This window comes from Catharus ustulatus, chromosome 1 (assembly GCF_009819885.2).
Source record: "Catharus ustulatus isolate bCatUst1 chromosome 1, bCatUst1.pri.v2, whole genome shotgun sequence".
NCBI lineage: Eukaryota > Metazoa > Chordata > Aves > Passeriformes > Turdidae > Catharus > Catharus ustulatus.
The window spans coordinates 120,060,089-120,087,478 of record NC_046221.1 but is presented as its reverse complement, the minus strand read 5'-3'; the positions used below and the strand labels follow the sequence as shown (position 1 = coordinate 120,087,478).

Below are 27,390 nucleotides of genomic sequence, written 5' to 3'. Positions count from 1 at the left end.
ACTTTTCTGACGAAGGAGAACATGTCTTGGGACAGAAGCTATCCCAGTGCTCAGTGCTTTATTGGGCTGGTTTCTGAAGGTCACAATGGAGGTCTGTGCCAGCAATTTTTTTCAATATGTAACATGAACTTCTGTTGTTGACAAGTAAAAGCAAAGTGCAAGTCTTATGCTGAATATTTAGTCTGCTGTGAGCAAAACGTGTACAAAAGCTGTTTGAGTAACGTTGCATATACTTTCTCATCTCTCTTTCCCTCTTCCTCTCCTTTGCAGGTCTTTTGAAGAGCATAAAACACACCATTTCGTGAGAGCTGTGTTCACACAGAGAGCTAACATTTCTGGATGCAGAGAGACAAGAGAACTTTGTTTCCTTGGCAACTGGAGCTGCCAGAAAGTGTTTCCAGCATCTCCTACCTTTACACAGGCTCACTATCATCGTAGCCTTTGGTCAAACACATAGTAAAAACAAATATTAGCTGAAAAAGCACCTTGATAGTGTGCTCCATTTAACTCATGTGGTCTCTTTTCCAGCCTCTAGCACAGAAGATGATCTCTGGAAATGATCCTGTTCCAAAGTGTCTGGTGCTACAAATCATGGCTGAACCTCAGGGTCTGTCTTGTCCTGCAAATTTGGCTGAAACCCATGTCTAGAAAACAATGCCAGGAACTAAACACCTTTCACTCGAAGCCTGAGTGGGCTGAGGTGACGGAGGTGGCTCTGTGCTGCAACACGGTGAGCAGATGGCATGGTACTGCCATCATTGTGCCAGTGATTCAAAGTGGTTCATTCTTACCTCTGAGTCAGGGCTGAATTAATGTCCCACCACACCTTTAAGGTTTTAAAACACTGTGCCGATGGGGGCAGCTCCTTAGCTTTTGGTAAGAAAAAAGACAGTGCTGAAGCCCTTCCTATCTGCTATTGTTAAATATCATGTATTTCCCTCCCCCCGTGTTTCTTATTCATTTAAAGAATTTCGCTAGGATTGCAAAAGAAAACACTTTACAGATACAAAATTCCCAGTTTATGGCTGCTCTTCCACTTATATTTAGCAATATTGTGTAGCTGATATTTGACTGAGGCAGAGAGCCTGGGGAAAATAAAAATTTGTGTAAATGCACTTGTAGTTCCTAGGTATAGGGCAGTTGAACACGATATTTTTTTTCACTTTTGAGGGCTGAAATTTACAACTTAAACAATTTTATATAATGATGGAATTTGGTGTATGATTTTTTATATTCTTAATTTTAAAAGTCCAAGTGGTTTCTGTTGCTTTTCCCAGAGTCCAGTGAGGTGAACACTATCCGGTATAAAGTACGACATCAAAAAGTTGGCAGGCATGCAAGCCACATGTTTGTAAGAACATTCCTGGAGGAAAATTACAGCTGAGTTGTGAGATGATGGGTTTCTTATGCTGTCTTTCTTCTCTAAATATTTCCTTGCTTTCCTTCGAAAGCAGGACCTTCTATCAATGTAAGCCCTTAGAGGGAGCAGGGGATTCTGGCGTTGGTGTATGGGCAGTCTGGGTTGGGTCACCTGCAAACCCTGCATTTCTCTGCCCTCGTGACTCCAGAGATTCCTGCCCTTTTCTACAGGACTGTTGGGAAGGGTGCAGAAGCACTGTGCAGTTAGGTGTTGAAGGAGAGGAAGATGGTGATGCACACTGGTTCTCTCTCTGCCTTTAGTTTTTCTTTCGATATCATGGTGGTTGTTTCTGGTACCTGCAGTGACACCAGTTACTGAAGATAATCCTGGTATTCAGGATTTCATTAGCAAAGTCAATGCAAGAAATGAAAAGATTATTTTTTAACAGTGCATATGATTTGACTTTCAGAAGACAACCCATCTCTCTTAGCCAAGTACTTCCTTTCTACTGTATCACTAAGTCCTACAGCAACCAAGAGCACAAACTGGGCTTCCAACATGGAACACACATAAACAAAAAGCATCAGGCAACTTAAACGTTGCCTCTGGCTCAACCTGTAATTTGCCATGTTGTGGTCAAACTCCACCTCCAGTTCCATGTAGTTACAGTGCAAACTCCATGAAGGGCCAGTGACTACAACCGTGAGCGCATCTTTTTTGTGCTAAGATCCATAGAGAGTTTCAGCACAGAATTTAGCTAGAGGATGAGCAGCTTACTGCCCAACCATTGGTGCTTGTAAAAGCTATGAGTCTGCTATTTATCTTGCTTTTTTTGTATCATCTGTGCTGCAGGTTTACTCAGAGCAATACTAGTTTTTCTTCCCCATATAGACGTTTTGGATCCACCTGTAGGAATTGCAGTGACAAAATTATTGCTCACAAAAACTAAATTACCAATGAGTGCTAAAACATTGCTATCTTAAATCTGTCCTGTATGTTTTAATTGAAAATGTGGAAGATTCTGTGGAAGATGCTAATAAGAAGTTGAAAATTGCCAGTAAAATTATTTATTATTTATGAGAAGATATAGCAACAGTATCTCCCTTCAGTACATGGGCAGGAGATCGTGGATTGCAGAGGATCAAAACAGAATTTGAGTACTGTGGGAAATGGATTTGTATAGGATTTTTAAAGTTTGATTGAAAGTTTACAAAATAATAAAATAGTGCAAAGTTTTACATCTCTTATGTTTCACCCTTCAATAATAGAATAAAATCTTTTTAAAAAACACATCTCAGTCACCCTGTCTCTGTAAAGCTGAGATTTTCCAACAGAGTACATTTTATGTTAGGATCTACTTCATCCTCAAAAATATGATTACTTGACAGATTTGTGTCCCTGTCTCAGGGACATTTCTATCACACATTTGCTATTTTGCATTTTTATCCATCATCATTAGATACGAAACTTTTAGGCAGCTCTATACACATGATCATGAGCAGTTACTGAAGTCTGGAGGAAGCAGTGACCATAGCCAAAGTCATTATCACATTTGAACAAGCCTTTTCCTCTAAGAGTGGGTGTTCTCTTTAGAGGATGTTACCTTTTAAACCTCCTACATGACTTCTCACTCAGAGTTGACATAATTTAATCTCTTGATTGTAGGTTTAGAAAAAAAATGTTTTAGGATAGAAAGCTTAGTAGTATCACAGACACTCAACAAGAGGAGCATGAAGTAAAGTTTCAAGATAGGAAAAGCTTGAAGGAAACCCACAGCCTCTCTCCAGAGACTGGTTTTCCTGCTGCAAACTTTGAGAGGCAGCCAGTCCGGCTGTTCCCAGCCTCTTCTGAAGAAGTAGGAATAACTCAGGGTCTTGCCTCTTCTTTCCCAGTTCGCCTTCTAGAGAGAGTTCTTGCGGAGATTTCAAGGTCTGTGTGCAAGTTAAAGGATACTTAAACACACATATTGGTGCCTTGCCAACTCCTGCATGAGGGACTATATCAGGGATAAACTCCAAGGGATGTGATTTCTGTACACACCACCTCCCTGTTTCTGGCTACAGCTGGGAGAATGAAGTGCTAGAGGGATTTCTGGGCTTCTCACATGGTCTGGGACAGATTGAAAAAGCTATATAGTATTTTGGGTGCCCCTCTTTTCTTTGGTAGCCAGTTTCTGACTTTGGAGTTGCAGGTGCAAAGGAAAAGGGGCACAGGTACCCAGTGAGAAATGTTTTGGACACACAGCTGTGGATTTGAGGCATGAAAGAGCTGATGGACCAGGCAAGGCATCTAAACTTAAAATTCCTCTTTTATTCAGTGTCTACTAGTCTGAAATCCTGTGGGATTCAATAAGGCAAAGAGAATTATTTCTTGAGGCCTGGGAGTGCAGGGGAATTGAGGAAAGACAGCTTGGAGAAGTGTATAAAAATAAGCATTCCTTCGTAACAGAACTTATTTCTTGCTTTTCTTTTAATTTATCTGCATCTCAGTGTTTAGAAAGAAGTCATGTGAGCTTCTGAGCTGCGGGGACAGAGACAGTGAAGAACGTGTGCATCAGTGCAGAGTGCTGCTGGAGCCCTGGCAGAGCGAGAGGGAGGCAGAGGGAGCCTGAGAGAGAAAAGGCGAAGTGGTGGGAGCTGGAACAGCAGCAGCATCTGCTGCTGTTGCTGCTGCTGCACGGTACAGCTCATGCCTGGGAGCCGGCTCTGCTGCCAGCACGCCTCTCTGAGGGCACAGGAGCCTCACATTCTAAAGTCCTAGGTGGTCTGTGGCACTTCCAGGAGCTGAGCACAGCGGCTTTTTCTTTTCTTTTCCTCCAAGGAGCACCTGTGTGAGGACTCCACTTCTTTTCCTGGACTGGAAAGGTATTTTTTGTTATTAATGTGTCTTTTCTATGAAAGCAGGCATGGGTTCAGGAAATAACTCAGGGCAGGATGTCAAAGCAGGTGTGCAGAGAGGTGGTGGGTTTCTCTGTCTCATTCCCCTTTATAGCAGAGCTTAGGCAATGAGGAGCCCATGTTAAGACAGAGTTTGACTTAAAATATGAAAGATGGGAAAGACAGGGTTAAAGTGTGGGGGTGGATCTGAGCTGTTCCCATCTGGCTTGCCTTTGAAAGTGGAGGAAAACTTTCCTTGTGCACTTGGAGAAGCAGCATTACATAGCAAGACATAAAACTTGCAATTGTTTAATATGAATGTGATTTGCTTAAATCTCTGCTTGGCAAATTACAGTTCCCGCCACAGCAGAGCTCCCCTTAACACATATAAGTTTCAGAGGTCTTAATGTTCTGTGGCTATAAAAATACTTCTGTTTCTTTCTCTCTCTTCCCTCTATCCAGCATACCTGCCTCCTGCTGTGTGCACTCTCCTCCTGGTCTCCCTCCTGCCTGTGGGGACTGTACCCCTATGGATGCCCCCATACAGATTTTCCGTGAGGAGCCAGACTCCACCTGCTCCCCAGGGCCCTGCCGACCCCCCAGCACCAGCAGCAGCTGGCTGCCAGGCTGGGCAGACTATGACAGCAACGCCACTGGGCTCTTTGGGGATGGCCAGCACAACCACACCAGCATCTCCCCTGCCATTCCCATCATCATCACTGCTGTCTACTCGGTGGTCTTCGTGGTTGGCTTGGTGGGAAACTCCCTGGTCATGTTTGTCATCATAAGGTAAGAGGTTTTGGGTACCAGTTGGATGAAGTGCGAAAGACTGTCCCTAAGTTTGGCAGGGTGAGGAATGGGTGGATTATGGAAGCTCTACTGTGAGGAACAGGAAAAAAAAGCAACTGAAATGACCCAAACATTGTCAGTCACGGTGGTTTGCCTGGACTTGTGTTAGACACAGAAGGGACAAGCTGGTTAAGCACGATAAATCCTGCAGCCTGAGGGAAAGCGCTTTGTGCTTGCAGCTGTGTTCATTGGCTGCCCTCTAGGGATGAGATGCTACTGGCATCTGAGGGGAAAAAAGGCTCTCGTGAAAGAAAGAAACTTCTACAAGGCAGCTTTTATTCCCATTGTAAGGAGACCCCGAGGGACAGCTTATGAGTCCAGTCATGTGGACACTGATACATCGCTGCCTTGGCATCTAATGTTTTGCTTAATAAGGAGGGAAAGCCAGGAAATTATAAAGATAGGAGGAATGGCTTAATGTAAATCAAGGGATGCTTTTTCTCTGTCCAGCATGTTTAAGTCCAGTTGTTGGTGTTTGATTGAAGAAAGCAGAGAGAGTGCTGAAATACTTTTTCCACTGTTTTTCAGGAAAGGGGGAAAGCTCTGTGTCTGTTTGTGAAGGTTTCAAACTAAATCACCTGGTGAAATGCACTGATTCTTATGCTTGCCCTTACACTCATGTATTACTGTATATTTTAGCTTGCATTGTGCTTCCTCTCTTTTCATGCTTTTCATTTGCAATCTATAGGCTTGCTTGGACAATGCTGTTGGGCAGGGTGATAATGAGCAATCCAGGGCATGAAATCATGCAACTTTTTGGACTCTTTCTTCACAGCCCGTTTACATTCTGATAAAGTTTCTGGGGAAAAAAAAAATCCCAGAACTGTGGAGTATTCATTGCTCTAATGAAATAAGCTTGCACATGGAAAAAATTGAGGTATTGGAAGGGATTCTCTTTTGTAAAGCATGCATGATAAGGGTCAAACAATTGCAGAATGATGAAGTAACTGTCAGACTTGATATAAGGGGAAACTATGAGAACCACTGAAGTTGTTGATAAAGTACTTCAAAAAGATGAGTCATAGTCAGGTGAATAGTCTTGAAAAATGAAAATAAAATTCCATTTACTAGTCAGTACAATAAAGAAAGATGCCAGGGGCCAGTTAGAAAAAGTGGTTGCTCCAGTTTTATAATGTGATTTTCATACCCCTGCATGTTCTATTGCCTTTCATTCAGGGTAGAGGTTTAAATTTTTTTTTTATTTCTCCTTCAAGAAAAGAGACTCCATGCTTGACAGTCACATAGCTGCAAAGACAGAGATTTTCTAAGCCATCAACTGGTAACAAAAATAGCTGATTAACTGGCCTGGGGAGCAGAAATAAATCCAAACTTACCGGTGCATATATATTTATTTTTTATTTCCTTCTGCTACCCTCCTAAGATTATTTTTGCAAGGATCTAGGTAGGTATTGCTCACTTTCCTTCTAGTTCCCACATTAGCCTTTCCTTGAATTTTCTCTTAACCCATCTCTCGATTACGTGGTAAAAAAATAAATAAATAAGACAAAACACCGTTGGTAATTTTATGTTGTTGTTGTTTTGTTTTGTTTTTTGTTATCTTTCTCTCCTAGGTCTTCTGTGTGTGGCAAATGCTTTAAACACTGGTAGAATCATTAGCTGAAGTGCAGCATATGTAAGACAACAGTTTTAAATGTTTCTTATGGTCTTAAACTGCTGGAAATGTTCGTGCAAGAGGTTTATTTTCTTCATTTTTTTCCAAACATCTCGTCTCCCTCCATTTTTTCCTCACATATACTCTCTGCATGATTGTTTCACAGGATGGATTTTAATGACCTATGAACAATGTACCCTGCAGGGATGTCCTTTTATGAGGAAAGACAAGAGAAGGTGGTAAGGGAGAGGCAGATCCTGCCCCCCATCCATCCCACAATAGCCCCCCTCCAGCTGCCACAACTCTGAAATAGGATGGGGATATTCTGTGGCTCTTTTTTACCTTCCAGCTGAGTACAAGCTTTGTTGGAGGCCCTTTGCTGTATTTTTTTTAACTCTGAATTCCAGATCTGCTCTCCTCCTCCCCTCTGAAGAGGCAAACAAGGCAGGCATGACTCCTTCTCCCTTTGCTCATTTAAACATCTAATATTGTTAGAATAGTTCAGTTGGAATTATTGCTGTAATCATCTGGCCCAGCTGCCTGACACTCCAGGCCTGACACTGGGTCACTCTTTGAGTGATAAAAAAAAAAAGAACCCTTGTGTTCTGAGACTTTCAGTCAAAGTGTTGAATTGCCAGTGCTGTGGTAGATTTAGGAGACTCCAGAATCTTGAGATACCTCAGAAACTGGCTCAAATTCAGCCACAACCTGTAGTATAGGCAGGCCTTGGCCAATTCCTTGCTTTAATACCACTACAGGACTGGTTTTGCTACTTCTGCATAAGGGCTGCTAAAGAAGCTCATGGATGCCAGTGAGTCAGCAGCCTGTGCATAGAGTGCTGGGTGAATGAAATCTCTTACACTTCTGGTGGGGTGTTTTCCTGCTGAGAGGGAAAACTCAAGAGTTTCCTCAGAGGAAAAAATATCAGGAGAATGCCACTTCAATCACATGTACAAACTCCTGACAGAAAAGTAGCTGAGTCTGATACAGCTCCTGTGAGGAGAGAATTGTATTGAAGTCTGGTTGGGAATGGTCCTTTAGTACAGTGTCCACAACATGGCCTCTTAAACCATTTATCAGGAGACCTGGATTCTTCTCTTGGTTTTAATATGAGGTTTCAACACTTTTTCCTGTCTTGATGAGGTCACTTCATGGTCTTCTCACATGTAGAATAGAGATGCTGGCATTTACTGTCTTTAAACACATAGCACACAAGTTAGATTTAAAAGCCAAAGTGAAACTAAAGCTTATAACAGAGAAAGACCAGGTCTATTGTAAACACCCTGGGCTCCTCAGACACAGACAGAGTGGTCATTTTTAATGTGCAGAAGAAGCTCTGTGCTGAGTAGGGAGTGGACTGGCACTCTGCTGCTGGCCATGGTAGTTGGCTCTCCCAGTGTGGGTGGTTTGCAGGAACCATCCCCATGTTGGGATCAGCTGTGAGCACATGCACCATCCCAAGGAGCTCTGCTGTCAGCTGCGTGGATGGACAGTCTGTGCTGAGCCACGGCACGTGGGATGTGATGCTGTCCTATGGCTGCTGCTTTTCCTGGGGAGAGAGTAAGAGAAAAAGAGGGCATCCCATTGCCACTTGTACTGGTGGGAAATACAGGTACTGTGTGAGAAGCACAGTCCTCCCCCATGGAGGAGGAGGGGAAGCATGAAATGGGTTTGTAGATACCAGGTAAAGTTGTCTGACCTCACCTGAGGAAAGTCCTGAAGCTGTGTGGTTCTTGGCATTACCAGAATCCGCCTCAACCCCAAACCTTTTCTTTTGAGATTACCTTTTCCTCTGAGGTCTCAGAAGATATTTCTGGAGGTAAAATAGTTGGCCAGAGGGGATAAAAAAGAACTATTTGTCCTTGGATGCAAAAGGGCTTTTTTCTCCATTTCTCTTCCCTCATGACCTTTTTTCTTCAAACTTCAATGCTGTCTGTAAGCAAAATGGTAGTTTCTTGTGACCGCTACAGAGAAGAAAATCTGACTAAAGTTATAGCTTTAGCTATGGATTTGTACTTATCAAAACCATAAACATACTCTGATATAACTCTGGGAGATGCTCTCTCTTACCCTCTCCAGATGCACTTTTTCTATGTATTTATCTTAACCACATTGTTCCTGAAGTAATTTACTGATACCAACTGATATCAACAGGATCAAGCTTCTTTCAAGCTTCCAGTGAACTAAATAATTTTCTACATTCAAGAATTTTTAAGAAGAGGTTGTGTTACATATACATAGATTGATTCCTAAGGGAAAAGAGAGACCTTATAATCCTCTGCTTAGTCTAATGTGGAAGAAAATATTTTACCACTAATATATTTTTGTTCTTGTATTCATTGAATGGAATGGCATCTTACATAACAGGAAGAGTGTATTAACTAATGTCATATAAAATTGACTCCTTGCCACATTGTTTTTAAAATTTCTTCATCATTCATTCCAAACAAGAATAACATTTTCTTTTTAAAAAGTACACAACAATGAAATTGATTCAACACATTGGTTTAAATTAATAATAGATTGTGATACCATCAAAAGATCACTTGTTAAATTGCTTTAAATTATTTTCCTAATTTTATTAAATTATATTTGGAAATAATATTGTTCTGAAATGAAAATTTAAGCTCCAGAAGAGTCAGTCTAACTGAATTACCTGTTCCCTATTGCTGGTAGTTTGTATGATTTCGTTCCTTTATGAAATCAAGGGTTTGGCTGCTAAAGGCAAAAGGTGAACTGTACTATACTTTGTGAAGTTTAGGACTTTTAACCTTTCCTTTGCTAATCAAAAATCTGACAGCTTACTACTACCAGCAGAAAGGCATCAAATGGATTCATAGCAATTCATCACAGATTTCAAAGAGCATTTTAGCCTTACCTCACTGAATGGAGGTAATTTTGATCAGTTCTGCAGTGTTAGTTCAAACGTGACATAATTTCCATCACGACTTTGAAGACTGATCATTACCGAAAGCTTTTACAGATGGCACAAAGAACAAGGCAACAGGAAATATGAAAGAGGACAGGCATATGAAAGGGTATCAATAGTCTGAAAACACAGACCTTTTAAACAAAATGTTACTATTTCTAATACTTTTAAAACCCAGCTAGACAGTGACTAAGTGAGACCTGGGATTTATAAGCTGACAAGAAACCCAGCTCATGGTCATGCTGTGATAAGAAGAGCTGATACTGAAAATAGGCAGGGAGAGCAGAGGAAAGGCTTGAAAGGAATATTTACTAGAGACAGTATTAAAGAGGGGCTATAGCTTATAGTGAGTAATGTGTTTGGCTTCTGAAAAGTAATTTGGTATCCATCCAGACATTTCCGCTGGGATAACAGCCAGGTAATCATTTAGTTCAGAGAAAGGCATAACTGGAATCAGTGTCTGCAAGCACGATGAATTATAGAGAACCTTTTTGAACTGGAAGAAAGTGAAAACTTAGAAGAACTTTCCAGTTTGGCTGCTGGCAAGGCAGAAAGCTCGAGATAACTTTCCTGTTGTCAGATGGGAGAGTGGTGGGCAGCTCATGATCCTGGATGAAGCATGGGGAGGGTGCACAGCTGGGGCGGGCAGACTGGCTGAGCCCTTCTGGGGAAGAGGACAAAATGAGGGATGAGTGGGGATATTTAATTTAGATTTTTGTGGACAGAGGATTTTGAATTTGCTGAAAGGATGTTGTAAAAGGAAATTCTTAACTAGATGATTTGAATTCCTGGAAGATATTAGGGACAAGGGAAGATAATCTTCCTGTCTTGCCCACTGTCACTGCCTAAATTGTGATAAATTTGCCCTTTTAAATTAAATTCTCTGAAACAGATGGGTTCCCAAGAAGAGTTCTGATTCCAATTACATATTTCTTTCTGAAGAAAAAGCACCCAGCTACACTTCACTTCCAAGAAGTATACTTCAGGTCTCTGTTTTGGACCTCCCATCTCTAAATATCAGATAATTCTCACAAAGTGAGGGATCTGTGCTCTTCTCCTTAAAGAAGACTTTGTGCTTTGCTTATTGCTATCTTCTTTTGTGAATTTAGAGAGACATGTGGAAAAGGTAGTAGGAATATAATTTTTCTACAGACAGACATGAGTGCACAAACTGGAATAGTTGTGGGGAAAGACTGTGCACAGATGCAACAAGGATATTGGAAGAGGGATATCTGACCATGCTGACACTCCACAAACTGAAAAAAGATATAAATAAAGAATATGTAAAGGGGCACAAAACTTTAAAAAAATGTGCACAAAAATGAAATTGATTTAAAATATTGGTTGAAATTAATACTAGATTTTGATTACATCAAAATATTACTTGTTAATTTGCCTTAAATTGACATGGTTCTATTGGGAAAGTTGTCATGCAAAGCTATGAATTACCTTTGAAATATTTATTTCTCCCAAAGCCAGAGGGTTCGGCTCTCATTAGATTCACCTACTAATCCTCATGGAAGTTAAAATTCATTTTGGGCAGTTTGCTGCTTTCAATTTTGAGACATTGTTCTCAATTAAATCTCTGATCTTTGCGTGAGTATGAAAAGACAATTTTCTTCAGTGTATGAATTTCTGCAAATTCTTCTGCAAAAGAAAGTGAGCAGGACCTTCATGTTTTCTCCATTTTTTATACCAATCCACCTTTCTAACATACAGCTGCTCATCTCTGCTCCACAAGTCAGCAGTGCATTAAGAATGAGTGTCTAGGGTTCCCAAATTTAGCTGTGCTGCATGTGGAACACAGAGGATTTTATATTTGCTAAATGCACTTCCCACTGCATTGTTGGTAGTCCAGCCACTCTGGCCACTGTTGGGCAACTGGCAAAAACCTCCTTGAATAGTGACAGATGAGAAGCTGCATGGTAGGATTAATTCAGACAATCTATTCAATATTCATTTAGTGTTCACACAGAGAAAAGTTTTGTTTCATCATGCTGCTGGCTTGCATCAGGACTTACTGTTAGACTCACCTTTCAGAATGACTTGTTAAAGTAGGCAGGAGAATATTTTCACCATGGAACCTACAAGCTCTGCTCTTCTGTTGACTGTGACTTAAAGTTTTCTGCATTTCACTTGAATCATCTCCTTCGGGAATGTGTGTGTTCAGCTGGTCTGTGTTGTGTGCTTCCCTGAGGCAGGTAAGGAAAAGAGATAAATGTGAGGAGTCCAGAGAAAGCCTCCCAGCTGCCTCCTAAGAGGCACTGATGATTTCTCCCTGAGCTGGTTCACTACTGATATGTGCATTTGTTCTCTTACCACGTAATCTTATACTTGGTATAGAGCGAAATCCCTTGTCTCCCAAACTTTATTATGGGAGTGTTGACCAGAGATTTGGGTCTCCACACATCTGTGTGTGTAGTTGTCCTATAGAACACTCCCAGCTATGTCAGTTGTTATTCATCCCTGTGGCAAAAAGGAGACCAGGTGCATTATTCTGGGAAGAAGAGTGATACCCATACCCCAAGACCCTTGAGTAAATGGTTTTTGAGCTCTTTCCTTTTTTTCTGTCCTGCAGAAACATCTAGGGGAAGCAAACATTGAATAAAAGTTGTCTGCATCTAACAAGGAAAGAAAGACCCTGAGAAATCTTTTCCTGGAGATATTATCTCTGTTTCCGTGGGCAATGAGATTTGTTCTCTTTTCCAGGAAATCTCTGTTCTACTCAATTCCCTCTCCCACAAAACCACGGGAAACTCATGCCCTTTATTAAAAAAAAAAAAAAAAAAAAATTCTTCCAAGAAAGAAGAATAACAGGAAAGGTGGATGTTACCAGAGACAGAGATTCAATGTTCACTAGAGCAATGCACTTATGACAAGTAAAAAGAATTAGGATGGTCTGTGTAACACCTTGGGAACTCCCCAGGGCATGACTGGTCCCTGGGAGACATCTGCAGCAGCATGAAGTTTTTCAAGAGATAGAATAAGTTACTTGACAAGGTCAGTATTCATCTCTACTTACCAATAGAGAACAAAAAAATTTGATACATAGTCTAAGCTAATTGTCCAGGCTCTTTCATAATATTATTAGACATAATGGCTTTAGATAAAGTACCAATTAAGTGAAATTCTGCATTCTCACTGATTCATTTTAATCTGCAGTGAATCACAGCACCTTGACCTCTGAGCTCTCCTATCAGTCATAGAAGCAAAAATTTCACAGCACTTTTTTTCTACTGTTTAATTTCTTCAAAGAGAGGCTTTTGAGCTCACATAAAAATATTAAAAGCCTTTATCATAGATGGAGAAAAATGAGTTCATTTTTGTTAAGTAGTGTGAATTTTCTTCCACATTGACCACAATATACGTATAACAAATTCAGAGCCTGGTTCTTTAGCTCAGGAAAAAAAACTTCCAATCTGAATCCAGAAGGTCTTGTTCAGGCTCAATTTATGGCTAGTGCAGAGAAGAAATGGTAGTGAAAATTTGTAAAGTTTTTGCCTTTCATTCACATAGATTATGTTGTCTGGGGGGAATAAAAGGCAAAGTTATGCTTTTCTTTTTTGAACTACCTTAAAATTGGTATCTTTAGATGCTTGTTAGTAAAGAAAATTCCACTTTATGATATAATTTTGTAGACAGAAATTTTTTTGTCATGTCCTAAAAGATTTGATGATTAAGATGGCAACCATTAAATATGTGCAGTAAGAATATTTTCCTTTATTTAAAGTGTCATCTACTGCTAAAATATGGCAATTCAAAATGTGCTAATATCATATAACACAAGCAAGAAAAGCGTAGCATATTAATTTATATATTCTTTAAATGACCTTAGCCTTCATTTCATATTGGCATATGATTTTATATTGGATCATGAATATCCAAGAGAGAGCCATCCTTTCGACATGTATGGGTTTGGAATAGATCCTCCTGTATTTTTTTTTTGTTGTTTTTTTTCCTCCTGTTCTGACGCAATATTATAGTGAGTGTACTCAGAATATAGCCTGGAGATTTAGAGCTTTCCTGACTAAGGTTTTCAGCTGCTTGATCTCCATATACTTCATTCAGAGGAACCTAGTGGAACAGAGCCTGCATCCTGCTGATAGGTGTTTTTGCAATTTGCTTTAGATGTGCTTTAGCTTTAATTTTCATTCACTTACCCAAGTATCTGTGAAAAATCTGTGTTTGCTATTCCTCATTGTATTTGATGCCTTTGTACTTTCCCTCTGCAACTGGAGAATGTTTTAGCACATTTTTTAGTTTTGCTCCCTTCCCCATCCCTCATTTCACACTGCAGGGAGCATTTCATTACTTCATCCTATGACAGTTACATGAAAAAAGTTTGACCAGAGCCTCTTTCTCACCTTTTATAAGCTTTTATAATGTAATATGTACTTTAGAATCACACTCCTCTCCTCTGCTTGAGATAATAACTTTAAGGGGCTCTACTGGCAGATTTTTTTCTGAAAGCACACCAAATCCTTAGTAGCATGCTCCCCTCTTCTGTTAATACAATTTCATTGATAGCATAGGCTGGAGGTGTGATTTCTTCTTATTTACTGTCTTAAAAGCATGTCCTACTCCAGAGGGAAAAAGAACAGACAATGATCAGACAAGAAATAGAGGGAAATTTCTAGGGGTCAGCTTAAAGCTAGTCTCAAAGAAATTTGCATTTTTGGAAAATGAATGATGCCTAATAGTTTTGAGAATTTTACTTTTGACAGGTAAGTAGATATAATTTAAAACTTGCTCCTTAAAAGCTTTCATCATATGCCCATTAAAAAAAAGCATATCCATATTAAAGTGTTATGCTTAATCTTGACTATTTTTCTGTAGCTTTGATATATCTTCCAATTTTTAGTCTACAGAGGCTCAAGGCCTGCTTATAGCTTTGCAAGCAGTCTTGAGATCCACCAGCTTAAGTGATCAGAATATTTTCTGGCAATTGAAATTAGATTTTAGCGCCTGGTTTAAAAGAGGGACTTCCTGTTCTCATGTAGTATTAGAGATGTTGCCATTTTCTTAAGAAGTCCCAGTACTTAACAAACCATTTTTTAGACATGGGATTTCCCATGAGCAGTTGATAACAACAAACCATGGCTGTTGCCTTCTCAAGGCGTAGCGACCTGGTTCAGGAACGGCACGGTGACCCTACCCCAGGACCACTCTGTCCATGTGCTCGTGGACACCAATGTGGTGGATGGCAAATGGCTTTTATTAAAAGGTTACAGGAGTTTATAAATATTATAACAGTCTTTGAAACTTGTACCACAGACACTAGGAAAATGTCATTAATTCCTACTGTGCCACCAATGTTACAATTATGTCTGAGTTTACGCTATCTGTTCTGCTGAATTAATTAAAGCAGATAGAAATATTTTTAATTTAAATGAATTCAGATATTTGATCAAGAATTTTAATTTTGCAAAGGAAGACAAGATTCCCTTACACAACCATTGTTTTGACCTTGCTCAAATGAATGCAGAATATGGTGAGAAAACTCCAGACCACAAAATATATTTCTTTCTATGATTTGATGCAATTGAATGAGTTGTAGGAAAGCAGGCAAATCCCTCATCTTGTGGAATTGATAAGGATCCACTTGAAAGGGTCTGACAGCTACAGCAGTCACTCCATTACTTTATCAAGACTTTTGATTAAACCTGCAAGCACATATCTTCAGAGGCAGGTAGACATTTAATAATTTTTAGTTGTTTAATTAAAAACATTCAAAGGAGTTTGAATGATTGAGTCCAGATTCTCAAAGGCATTTCTGAATTTTATAAACTTCTAAATGAATGTATGACTTTATCTAATAACTGCCTAATAAATTTAAAGGCCAATACCTCATTTATACATAGGTCAATATTTCCTGGCAAAAGTAATCAAGCTTTTTACTAGCCCTATTTTACAGCACTTCTTGGTTATTCTTCCACTGGAAGGCTAGGGAGAAGAAAAAGGGTGGTGGTGCTGGAAGAATACGGCATATGAAGTTGTAAGATATGCACATCGAAGAATTGAATTAAGGTTGCAAGGAATGGGAAATGTGCGATAGAAAAACTGTCAAATATTTGCTTTTTCAAGGCTAATAAAATCTTCTTAAACATTTCCCCCCAGTTTTCTGATTTTCTTAAATGAAAAAAGGTCAAACTAATTCTTCTATATTTTCAAAGAAAACCTTCCCAATTTAAACCCTTGGCAAAGTTTTTAAAGATCTACAGAAATAATGATTAAGGATAATGATTACTTGTATCACCTCTGCATATCAAAGGTCATTGCATTTCTTCTGAATGTTCCTGTGTTGAGTCTAGTAACTTGTATGTGACTGAAGCAAATCCTTTGTAAAGCAGCAGACCTTGATTTGCAGGCATCAGTGGATGGAAAAATTACCCCTTTCTTTTTCCCCATAACAATCACCTTAGCTCTTAGGAAAGAGCTGTCATTGTTTCTAAGCTGAATTTCTCTCTCTGAAGAGTTTTATGTATTTGTTCTTGTTATGCTTTTCTGTGTAGTCTGAAAGAACTTTTTGGTACCTGCTATTTTCTCCCTGTGAAGGTCTTCAGACACTGTAATCAAGTCACCTCTTGGTGTTCTTTCTAATAAACTAAATGTGCTCAGCTCTTTAAGTTAGTCAAAGTATTTTTTTCAGTCCCTTCACTTATTTTTAGTGCTTTTTATACAACCATTCCAACTTTCCACGGTCTTTTTATTACTATATGAACAAGACAGCAATTCTAAATATCATCATGATGTCCGTAGAAGTAAAATTGCCCCTCTACTATTCTATTTCATTTAATGAAAATTAGTCCATTTTAGGAGAGCGTTCTGAGTTTTTAGTGAACTTTTATTTGGTCTTACAGCTGAGATATACTTGAAGATAATATTTTTTCTTTCCCTTTTTTTAAACCAGGAGGGAAGTTTTCTCTCTGTTAATATGTCATATTTGTTTTTTTCTAACCATAAGAACTCATATTTGTGTTTGAACACTGCCTTAAGGGCTATAATTTAACCTACAGTACAGAATACCTCCTCTCCTGATGGGTCTCTTGAGGAGATTCATCTAGTGGGGGGTTGATGGGTTGGTACGTGGGTGAGAAGGAGATATTCTCTCTTCCCTTGTGTTATTTTTCCCTTTGCTTCAAACCACTATTTTGGCTTTATTTCCTCGATAAATCTTAATTAGAAGATCTTAGAAAAAACAATTCTATTTTTAACATTTCGTATTGGTCATAAAATTAAATTCCTGCCTACATTTTATTCAATAGAGAATTTACATATTGGGCACAATTTGGCAGCATTGCTCTATTTCCTTATTAAATATTTTTTTATTCTACATGTCAAAGTTTTAAAGACAAATAGACACATTGTCCTACGTGTTCATTGACTAAAGTGGTTGAATCTTGTATTTCCACTGTAAATTATTAGTATACAAAATGTAGCTACGTGTGTTTCTATGTGTGTTACGTGTGCACATTCTAGTTTGGACACACACTCAAACTATGGCACTGAAGCAGTTTTGAGAAAGAAAATCTCATTAAATCCAATGATAAATGAACAGCAATGAGCAAACACAAGTATTGAGGAGAAGCATTTCAGAAAGGAGTGATAGGTAAATTCCCATGTTAGAAAACTCTTCATCCGTTGTGTCCATAAAGGGAAGTCCTCTGCAGACTGTCTCTGAACAAAGCAGGGTGTCATCTCAAAAATCAGATCCTGTTCTTCTATGTAGGCAGGTAACTAATAGTTGGACAAAACAATGGCTTACTTTTGATAAAATTAAAGAATGCAGGAAAAAATACTGCCATGACAGTTTTTTCCCCACTGTGGTATCCTACTTAAACATAGTGATCTTTTACATTATCAGTCATAAAAGGGGACTGGGAAAAGCTGATGATAAGAAAGAAGAAGAAATAGGCAGCGAAGGAAAAAGGAAGGGAAATTACTAAAACTGTATCAGCTGGCACTCGAGTCAATTCAAGAAAGACAAACTATCATATAAAAGGCAATCTGGCCCAGCAGAAATAGCAATTACCTTGTTTTCTTACTGGAGAATGGGATAAGTTTCTTCCACAAACCAAACCCAGATATCTCACTATCACTGACAGCTGTAAGAAAAGGAAACAAAAAACATTTTTATCAATTCCAAATTAAACAGTGATATTTTCTTGTAGTGGGATTTGAGAAAATAGAATTGAAATTTGTCTAATTAGATTACAGCAATTTCACAATTATAAGCCGCACCTGATTATAAGCCGCACATTACAACACAGAGTGTGATAAAAGGTATCTATTCTATCACCATCTGTTGAGGGTGGGAGCAGTGATCCTTATCTCCACGGGAGATATTCTGCTAATGGGCCATCCATTGAAACCAGGCGGGGCATTGTTCTTTATCTTTTCACAACCCATCCTTCCTCCAGCGAGTCATTTTCTGCTAATGGCCCATTGAGTCCCACTGTGGGTCTGATAAAATTACTTCATCCCATTGGAAGTTGCTCCAGCCAGGGGGAAGAGCCCAACATTTCTCTACCAAAATAAAAACTTTGGTTTTGGGACACTAAGGGAACCCCTTTCTCCACTGGACTCCAGAGGGAAACTGGATTTCTCCACATCACCACTGGACCTTTAGAGGGAAACTGCACCTTCTACAGGAGCACTGCTTCAACTGAACCACATCTGTCACTGCAAGGGGACTGCATCCACCATTTAATGGAACTGCTACCAACACCCTGCCTGATGGGGTGTCAGGTTGCATTCTGACTTTGTCAGGATTTGGAGTTTGTTTCTTTGTAGGACTGTATTTCTATTTTTATTTCCCTAGAAAAGAACTGTTATTCCTAATTCCCATATCTTTGCCTGAGAGCCGCTTGATTTCAGAATTATAATAATTTGGAGGGAGGGGGTTTACATTCTCCATTTCAAAGAGAAGCTCCTGCCTTTCTCAGCAGACACTTATCCTCCAAACTAAAACAACAACCTTTCATCCTTTGTCCATATATAAGCCGCACCTGATTATAAGCCGCACTTCGGGTTCGGACCAAAATTTTAGTCAAAATGGTGCAGCTTATAATCTTGAAATTACTGTAAATGTATTCATATACCTGGTTTGCCTGTGGTAAATAGCTCTAACTGCTAACAAAGGTGCTGAGAGATTGAATAAAATGTGTTCACTTTTACCCCTAGGGTCTTGCATTTGTATGCATTTCTATCACAGATGAGAAAATGCCCAACTATGGACAAACCTGACTGTTACATATCTGAAGGAACATAATAATATCTTGTAGTAATAAAGCCTTACTTTTTTGTTCTGCAGGTACACAAAGATGAAGACGGCGACCAACATCTACATCTTCAACCTGGCTATGGCAGATGCTCTTGTTACCACGACCATGCCTTTCCAAAGCACCGAGTACCTGATGAACTCCTGGCCCTTTGGTGATGTGCTGTGTAAAATAGTGATTTCTATTGACTATTACAACATGTTTACCAGCATTTTCACACTCACCATGATGAGTGTTGATCGATACATTGCTGTGTGTCACCCTGTGAAGGCTCTGGATTTTCGTACACCTCTCAAAGCAAAGATAATCAACATCTGCATCTGGCTGCTGTCCTCATCTGTTGGTATATCAGCAATAGTTCTTGGAGGCACCAAAGTCAGGGAAGGTGAGTGTGAGCATTCAAAATTCAGTCTTTTTATTTCTCAGCTGATGATAAACTGTAGCTTCAAATATTGCTCAAACCTTATTTAGTCCTTCTTCAAAAGTACATCTAAATTCCTGACATTTCAAAATACATAGAGGAACATCACAATACAGCATATAAATCATTTAAGTTCAGATGCCTGTGCCAAATGAAAGAACAAAATGCACTTTGGAGCACTGCCTGTGCTAGAATGAGTCCATCAAAAACTACATGCAGGCAGCAGAGGAAAATTATCAGGAGTTTAATCACAATGGACAAATAAATCTAGGATCAGTTTAGACTGAAACTTGAAATGTGGGCTTCAGGTTCTTTTTGCAGATGTTGTGAGAGTAGTTCCAATGAAGTCTCAAGATCAGAAACTAGAATTCTTAGGGAGTTTATTTTCACCAGCTGTTTCATAGAACTTGAAGGCATGGTGAAGAAAGGAAAAGTCAGTAGCTGGAGAGAGAAAATTAAGATACATTATTTATGACAATATCTCAAGATCATATTTTTAAAAGGGTGGTAATTTCTATGGAAACTTGAAAAGCTGAGAATAAGGAGTGTCACAGGACACAGAAATTCAGGCTATGGAGGCTATGGCAGGGAAACAGCCACAAGAACACAAAGGCAATGAAAACCTTGTGTAGGCTTTGCTTGAAATTTCTATGCCGTGGAGGACTGTGAATTTAACCCCTATAACTCCTGACTCATTGCTCTGCTAGGGGTTAATCTGATTTCAAGATCTTCCTGGAGAAGGAGGGGGAGAAGCATTTTCACACACGTATGCTTCTTACCCACAGGTACAAATGCAGTGCAGGGACAACTTGCTGTCTTCAAAAGGCTGGAGACTTCTAATGGTGTCCTTGGATTGGGGTAATTTCATTACTGGATGGCTGGATAAAATACAAGGCATTTATTTGGTAGGAGTCTTGTATGAGATGTAAACAACCTTTAGAAAAATTATTCATAATTTCCTCCACTATCTACCTTTTCTATTTAGAATGGTTTCACTCCTCTTGAGACAAATGTTTACCTAAGGACACCGCTTCATCAGGCAGAGAAAATAGATGCTGTATGTTAAGCTGTTTGGCATAGACCAATGTGAAAAATTGTTTAAGTAATAGCTGCTCAAGTGCTGATAGATTTGGCTGAAGATATATAGATTTTGTCCTTGCTGTTAGTCTTCTCTTACGTAGGTGACAGAAAAGTCCTCTGGAAGTTCTTCATTCAGTGCTTTGGGGGATCATGTGTCCTGGTCTGCAACTCTGCTGCAACTCTTTTCCCCAGTAAAGTTTTGACAGGCTCTATAAAACAAGGTCTAGCTGGGGGAACATTAACTTCAGGCATATTTGGGAAGAATGTCTTGCTACATACGAGACCTTGAAGGTCATGGGACACTGGCTGAGACAGGTGTTTTGCTGGAGCATGCTCAACTAACAGAATATTCCTGTCATTCAATGTCAGCAGCACGTTTAGATCAAGGGGGTCCTCTGGGCCAGCAATCATTAAATGTCTGTTCCATGCCATGTAGAAGGCAGCTCCTTTTTTTTTAACTTGTGAAACAGAGGCTGGTAACACAGAACACAGCTGGACTAAATGAGGCTGGAAATATTGGCAACTGCTTGTCAGCTGCTACTGTTCCTGCCTGCTTGTCTGATCTTAAGTCTCTCTTGAGCATTTAGTGCCAATTACCTTGTCTGGTGTGTTCACGAATTGAGCTGATAAATGCTGAAGGGGAAAGGCGAGGATGCTCCCTATGCCTGACAGCTGGAGCTCAGGCCTGAAACTTGATGTTATGTTGGTTAAAACAGTTGTTGTTTATATGCTTCAGGGCCTCTGTTGGATTCACATTTAAGCAACAACTGAACAGCAAATGGAAAGTGGTTGTACTTGAAGTTCCATCACCGTGCTCACTTAATCCATTTTGTTATCACAGCTCAGAATTGCTCCCAGGTGTGTCCTTCTAGATACATTTTTCCTGCTGAATAAATTTTACATCTGTGTAAATTTTCTCTGCTCTGGCCTTAACGGAGTTTTTCTTGCTGAAGAATTTTCAGCTATCAAAAAAATAAAGGTATAAAATTAACTGTTCATACTGCCAGTCAGAGTATGAAGGGTATGAAAGTGGCACAATCAATATTATGTATCTAATATGTATGTTTCCTAGATGAAGATTAAGCTAAATCTTAAATGGTAGTTTATCAAGCACATTATGTTTACACCAAATACCATATAGAGTTCAGGGTTTTTCCTTAAACATATCAATGTATTTGGAATATTTGTCTTTCAAAGTGGAAAATGTCAGAATTAAATCTGAAGTTTATGGCTATTCATAGTTCTGCAACTTTTCAGGCAGTAAAACTAAAATATAAATTGGATTTTATTATGTTCCACTTCCAAAGTTCCAGAAAATTAATGTGGTATTGTGCATTATGACCAGAATTTTTATTGACTGTTTCCTACTTGTAAGCTGTGAAAATGTAAATGGATTCCATAAAGTACTGTGCTGTAGCATTACATATATCAGGTTCAATACTTGAATATTCATGAATTTAGAATAAGATTTTCCTTAGAAATTAAACTGCAATGAGATGTAAGATAATAATTTTTTATTTGATAATTTGGAATTCTAAAATTGCCAACTACAAATTATAACAAAAAATATAGTGAGGATGACCTAATAATTTTGATAAATATGTGAAAATATGTCAGTAGATCTGAAGAGGCCATTTCTTCTGGGAGTGAGTCAGTGAGTAGCTGGATGTGGCCCAGAGCAGCCATCCCTGATCACACTTTTCATTTTTATCCACGCATCTGAAGGCATCTTTACTAATTTAGATAATACAGCTGCATCCTGATTTTATGTCTACTGCTAAGCCATGATCTACTACAAATAATTGACAGGAAAACTTCTTTGAAGATGATTGCTCGCATTTCTAGAATGAAATTAAGCAAAAGCAACTATGCTTATGAAAACTTACATCACAAAGCATTTAGATAAGTTCACTGGGTGTCAAGTCATACTTGTGGTGTCATCTGAGTATCCTGCATTGGCCTTGAAAAATATGTCTTTTCCATTTTCAGCTTTCGGAGCCACACATATTATTTAAAATAAAATCTCACGTCAATATTGCCCAGTAACAGCTTTCTGATTTCTAGCCATGGAAATGTGTGTATGGCACTCTAATGATAACTTTCACCCCTAACTGTTTTTCAAAACAAATTCTCTACAGTGTCTTTTTTATTTGGGAAACATTTTTATAACAAGAAAATATGGCCTGATTTCTTTTTGTCTGATGTGTCCTGAGGGAGACAGATATGAAAAAGTGATGCGCAGGAGTATTTCACTCTTAGATCTGAATCTATGAAAGACAATACATAATAATTTGTAGAGGAATGACAAACTCAGTGGGGAAAATGATAAAAAAATCCAAATAATTTTACAGGATAAAATCTAAGCTACAATTCAGAGTGAAAAATCCCTGTGTTACCCTGACTTCAGCAGAGTTGAACTACTGAGAGTAGTTGTGAATTTACCCCTTCTCTTGCTTTTTCATTTATCTTATTGCTTATTTTTATGTTTTTATATGCTGGAAGGCTCCGATGAAGTCAGCAAATGAAACCTCAAGTATTTAATTTCTTAGCTGCCTCCCGTCAGATGAAATATTTCTGTTAAATACATTCAAGTGACAGCCTGTGACTGAATCCTGGCATGGGTAATGGGAAAGGAGTGGGCTGATCTCTGTGGCCCAGATCCTGCAGTCTCTGCACTGCATGATCTTCAAAAAGAGTAGCTTCCATTTGACTCCATGCACACCTGTATTTAGCTTGCTCCTGCTTAAGAGAAAAGATGATGTTTCGAGGAGTTTTTCTGAATGTAAGCATTTGTGTGTACTCTATTTGTGCTGTAAAAAGCCACATGGGAAAAGATTATTGCACAATTATCATATATTTGCAAAATTTTCTTGCTCTCGAAACCTCTTTCAGCTTCTGCCATTCATATTACCAAAAATCTTTCTCCACCCACAGACAAAAACATACGTAGTTTGATAATAATGGTGAGATTTCTACTTTGCCAAACTTGGTACTCCGTCTGGTTTTAACTTTCAGTGAGATTCAAATAGAAACAACTTTACAGATTTTGTTTTTGTGCTCTGCTTTTTTAGATCCTCCCATGGGAAAGAGATTTCATACAATATTTTGCTTTTAAAAAAGCTCAAAACGCAGTAATTTCTAGAGACAGCTGCATAAAACCAGTTTCAATGCTAACTGAAAACTTCCTTAGAGTGATTTAATGATAACACCATTTATTAATATCACAGTACATGTTAATCATCTTTCCTAGGTTATTCTATGATAATGACATTGTTTAGAATGTCTAATAACAAAGAAATTTTCTTGTTACTTCCTTCACTTCTAGATACTGCTAGCACTGAATGCTCCTTGCAGTTTCCAGACAGAGATTATGTGTGGTGGGACATCTTCATGAAAATCTGTGTTTTCGTCTTTGCATTTGTTATTCCAGTTCTCATTATAATTGTTTGCTATACTCTGATGATTCTGCGCCTGAAAAGCGTACGGCTTCTCTCCGGGTCTCGAGAAAAAGATCGAAACCTGCGTCGCATCACCAGGTTGGTTCTCGTGGTTGTGGCAGTTTTTATAATCTGCTGGACTCCTATTCACATTTTTGTGCTGGTTGAGGCCCTAGGGGACGTGTCCCACAGTACTGCTGCCATATCCAGCTATTACTTCTGCATTGCTTTGGGTTACACCAACAGCAGCCTCAATCCAATCCTTTATGCGTTTTTGGATGAAAACTTCAAGAGATGCTTCAAGGACTTCTGCTTCCCCTTCAAGATGAGGATGGACAGGCAGAGCACCAGCAGAGTCAGAAACACTGTGCAAGACCCAGCTTACATGAGGGAAGCAGGTGGGACAAACAAACCTGTATGACTAGTTGTGGAAATGTCATCTTACTGTCCTCAGGAGAGAGAGGAGTCCAACGACCTCGGACTGACGCAGATTACCACTGCAGTTTGAAATCGACTCACCCAGACAGACATTTCTGGAATGTGTCAGAAATCCCAGCAAGTTTACTATCAATAAAAAAGAATCTCCTGAAAACAAGCTCAAATTAAGAGGACCTGGATGATGGTCAGGTTTTGGCACCACATCTGTTGTTCTTGAGCCAGCACTACAACACACTTTTGCAGGGTGAGGAGATAGTGTTTCACCTGGTGATTCTGGATGAGAATACTTCTGGCTCTTCTCTTTACAATATATAACATTGTAGTAAGCAACTTTTGGTCAGAAAACTGAGCTACACCAGAAACTTCTGCTCCAACAGTGATTGCTTCTAAAGTACAGAGTTTGATAACTTGATCCTCTTTAACAGTGAAGAGTGTTAGGTTTCTGTGAACAATGCCAGAGCTATAATAAATATTGTCCTCAATTAATATATCTGTAACCCTTGTCTGTGCTGTGAAATTTAAGCATGATCTACCTACATACCAAAGTGATTTTATTGTATCTGTGTATGGTAAAGCCTTTTGGCAATCAAAAACATTGAAATTTAAGGAGAATTGTTATCACATGTTTAATCACCTATGTGTAATATTTTGTATGTGTGATTTTCCAAGGTGGTTGTTTCTTTATTGAGTCTGAATAATTAATATATGCATTTTCAGAGTGTATATTGAACAAGAATCTAGAAAACTTCAAATACTTCACTTGTTAAAAAAGTGATGAAAAGCTGTATTACATGCATTACATGGAGGAAACACTCTGATGTGTAACTTGTTTTCCTGGACAATATGTAAGCAGACTGAAATAAATATTTGACAAATTAGAAACAAGTGAAGTAGCACATGAATTAACTGCATTGATACAATGGAAATTAAATATTACTGGATGCTTTAATGGCATTTGACAGAAAAAGTTCCTGGTTTATTGATGCTGATATATTTTCTTTGACACAGTCCTATGAAGTCAGTAATTTTCTCTGTTTTCCTGTGAAGATGGAGGTATCAAGGCAGAGCAAAATAAGTTTCTAGATTGCTGAAGGCAAAACTGAGCCTAATTTCCAGTCTGCAGACTTTTGTCTTCCTGATGTTATATATTACAACTCCCACTACTGCTATTGCTGAAATTTGGAGGAATGCTCTCATTATCTTCACCCTTAACAGATACACCGTATATCTTCTTGTTAATTTTGTTCTATATACAAAAGAAAGAATAAGGTGGATGCCTTCATCTCATGGTAGATTTTCTCAGAAACACAATCTGATTTGGTCCTACCAGACCAAAAATTCTTTATGCACGCCAGTACAAATAATGAATTTTATCTTGGACTAGCTAGTAGTCCAGTTTCTGTGGAAGAGTTGCGGAAATTCAGCCTGCAAGACTTCCATACACTTAATTGTTAATATAGTCATGTGTGTAATATTGATATCAAGTTGATATATGATGTTGTGGTTGAATATTCAAGGTAACTCTTTCTGGACAATTCTAGCACTTTCTGGTTGTTTCTACATGAAGAATGAATGGCTGACCCTCATGCTTGCTTTACCTGAGGAAATGAATGATGCTCACACAACTGCTGAATGAGTGTCACCTCCTATTCTGTAATTCATTCATTTTTTAACATGCATCCACCTTTCTAAATTAGGTCCTGATCTTTAAATGGCCACAAAAAGAGAATGTTTAAGACAAAAGTTGAAAATCTAAGATATTTATCAAGTTAGGAGCAAGTGAAATGGGAAAGAACTAGAATCTAATTAACTATTTTAATTCAAAATAACCTGTGTTATTTTTAATGACTTACCATTTGCATATGTATGTCTGTACTTGAATAGAATTTTGTTCTACACATTATGTGCAATACTCTGTATTGTAATGAAAAATCAATGTTCTTAATTTGCAAAAAGGAGGCTTCTAATAATATTTTTGGAGGTTTATGTTTTTAAGAAGGAGATCATAATTTCTATCATAGTGGGAGGAAAGTAGAACTTCCTAACAATTAAGCTTACAAAATGTTATAAGAATGTGTCCTAAAAGTTTATTTTTTTCTTGGAATATTAACACCAAGTTAGTTTGAATGCAGTAGAAAGGTGTCTCAGAAGTTTTCTTGTCAAATTAAGCAGCTTATTACACTTCACTGAACAACAGCAGAAAACTGGCCAAGGTGTCTGTAACACATGAGAAAGTACATTAAAAATGATACAATGGTTTTACTCAGAATATGCCTGTAGATGATTAAATTCCCATTGCAAAGCACTTCATTTTCTTTGTAACTCCTGGCCTTGCCTTCTCTCTCATGTTGTCTCCAGGAGGGAGCAAGAGGTGAAGGCAAGGTAGGAGCTGCCTGGCCCAGGAGTTTGTCTGGGTGGGGAATGGGACAACAGGGACAGGCTGTGCTGTCCCATGGGCCCTGGAGGAAGATAACTTGGGGCAGACACATGCAGGAAGCCTGGGAATTAGTTGTACTTGCTGAAACCACTCTTACCTCCCTTTCTTTTTGGAGGTTCCAAAAATTCAGTATTGCGAAAGTCATGGACCTGTTTGTGGGGCTAAATTCCAATCAATCAACTAGTGTGGATAGTTAATATGTCAATTTTTGTCTTTTCTGCTTCTTTTAACTGAGAAATCTTTTATTTGGAAAATATAATTGGTGTTCTGGTACAGGACAGACCAACATATGGCAGAGAAATGATGCTCAGATGCTGAGAAACAACCTCAAGTGTAGTTAATGAGCAATATCTCAACATGATGAGAAATTCAGAGGAAACTGAAAATGAAATTTTTCTTCTGTGAAAGACAAAAGGAAAACACACCAGTTTGAGCCAGAATTCCCTTTGGCTCTGTTAAATTAATGTAATCTTTGCAAAAAAGACAGGGAGAGTGTGCTGGAATATTTTTTTCCTTAATTTTTTATCAATTCTGAATCAAACATAATCATTGTAAATGTGGCTGTTTTCTTCCCATTGAAGTTTTTTCTTCAGAAAAAAATGTGGATTCAGAAAAAATGGTTGAGTTTGTGGTAAGTTATGTAATCTGTCAAATAAAAAAATTAATTGTA

General features: G+C 38.7%; 1 protein-coding gene across 2 annotated transcripts; it reads left to right on the top strand.

Annotated features, from left to right (window-relative positions):
- Window positions 1-374: 374 nt before the first annotated feature.
- OPRK1 (opioid receptor kappa 1) lies at window positions 375-27,390 on the top strand. 2 transcript variants are annotated; one of them, XM_042779884.1, is made up of 5 exons: window positions 375-730; window positions 3,850-4,224; window positions 4,699-5,025; window positions 18,940-19,292; window positions 21,145-21,263. In XM_042779884.1, the coding sequence occupies exons 3-5, from the start codon at window positions 4,766-4,768 to the stop codon at window positions 21,177-21,179; spliced, it is 648 nt and encodes a 215-aa protein (XP_042635818.1). In that variant the 5' UTR covers window positions 375-730; window positions 3,850-4,224; window positions 4,699-4,765; the 3' UTR covers window positions 21,180-21,263. The 2 variants fall into 2 exon arrangements, with proteins under 2 accessions (XP_042635818.1, XP_032932015.1); XM_033076124.2 differs by lacking the exon at window positions 21,145-21,263 and adding an exon at window positions 23,734-27,390 and having other exon boundaries at window positions 385-730.

Bases quoted from the DNA above. Each gene is read 5' to 3' on its own strand.
- OPRK1 (XM_033076124.2), top strand. From the start codon at position 4,766: ATGGATGCCCCCATACAGATTTTCCGTGAGGAGCCAGACTCCACCTGC. The intron at 5,026-18,939 runs GTAAGAGGTTTT...TTTGTTCTGCAG, and splicing joins GTCATGTTTGTCATCATAAG to GTACACAAAGATGAAGACGG. The intron at 19,293-23,733 runs GTGAGTGTGAGC...CTTCACTTCTAG, and splicing joins AGGCACCAAAGTCAGGGAAG to ATACTGCTAGCACTGAATGC.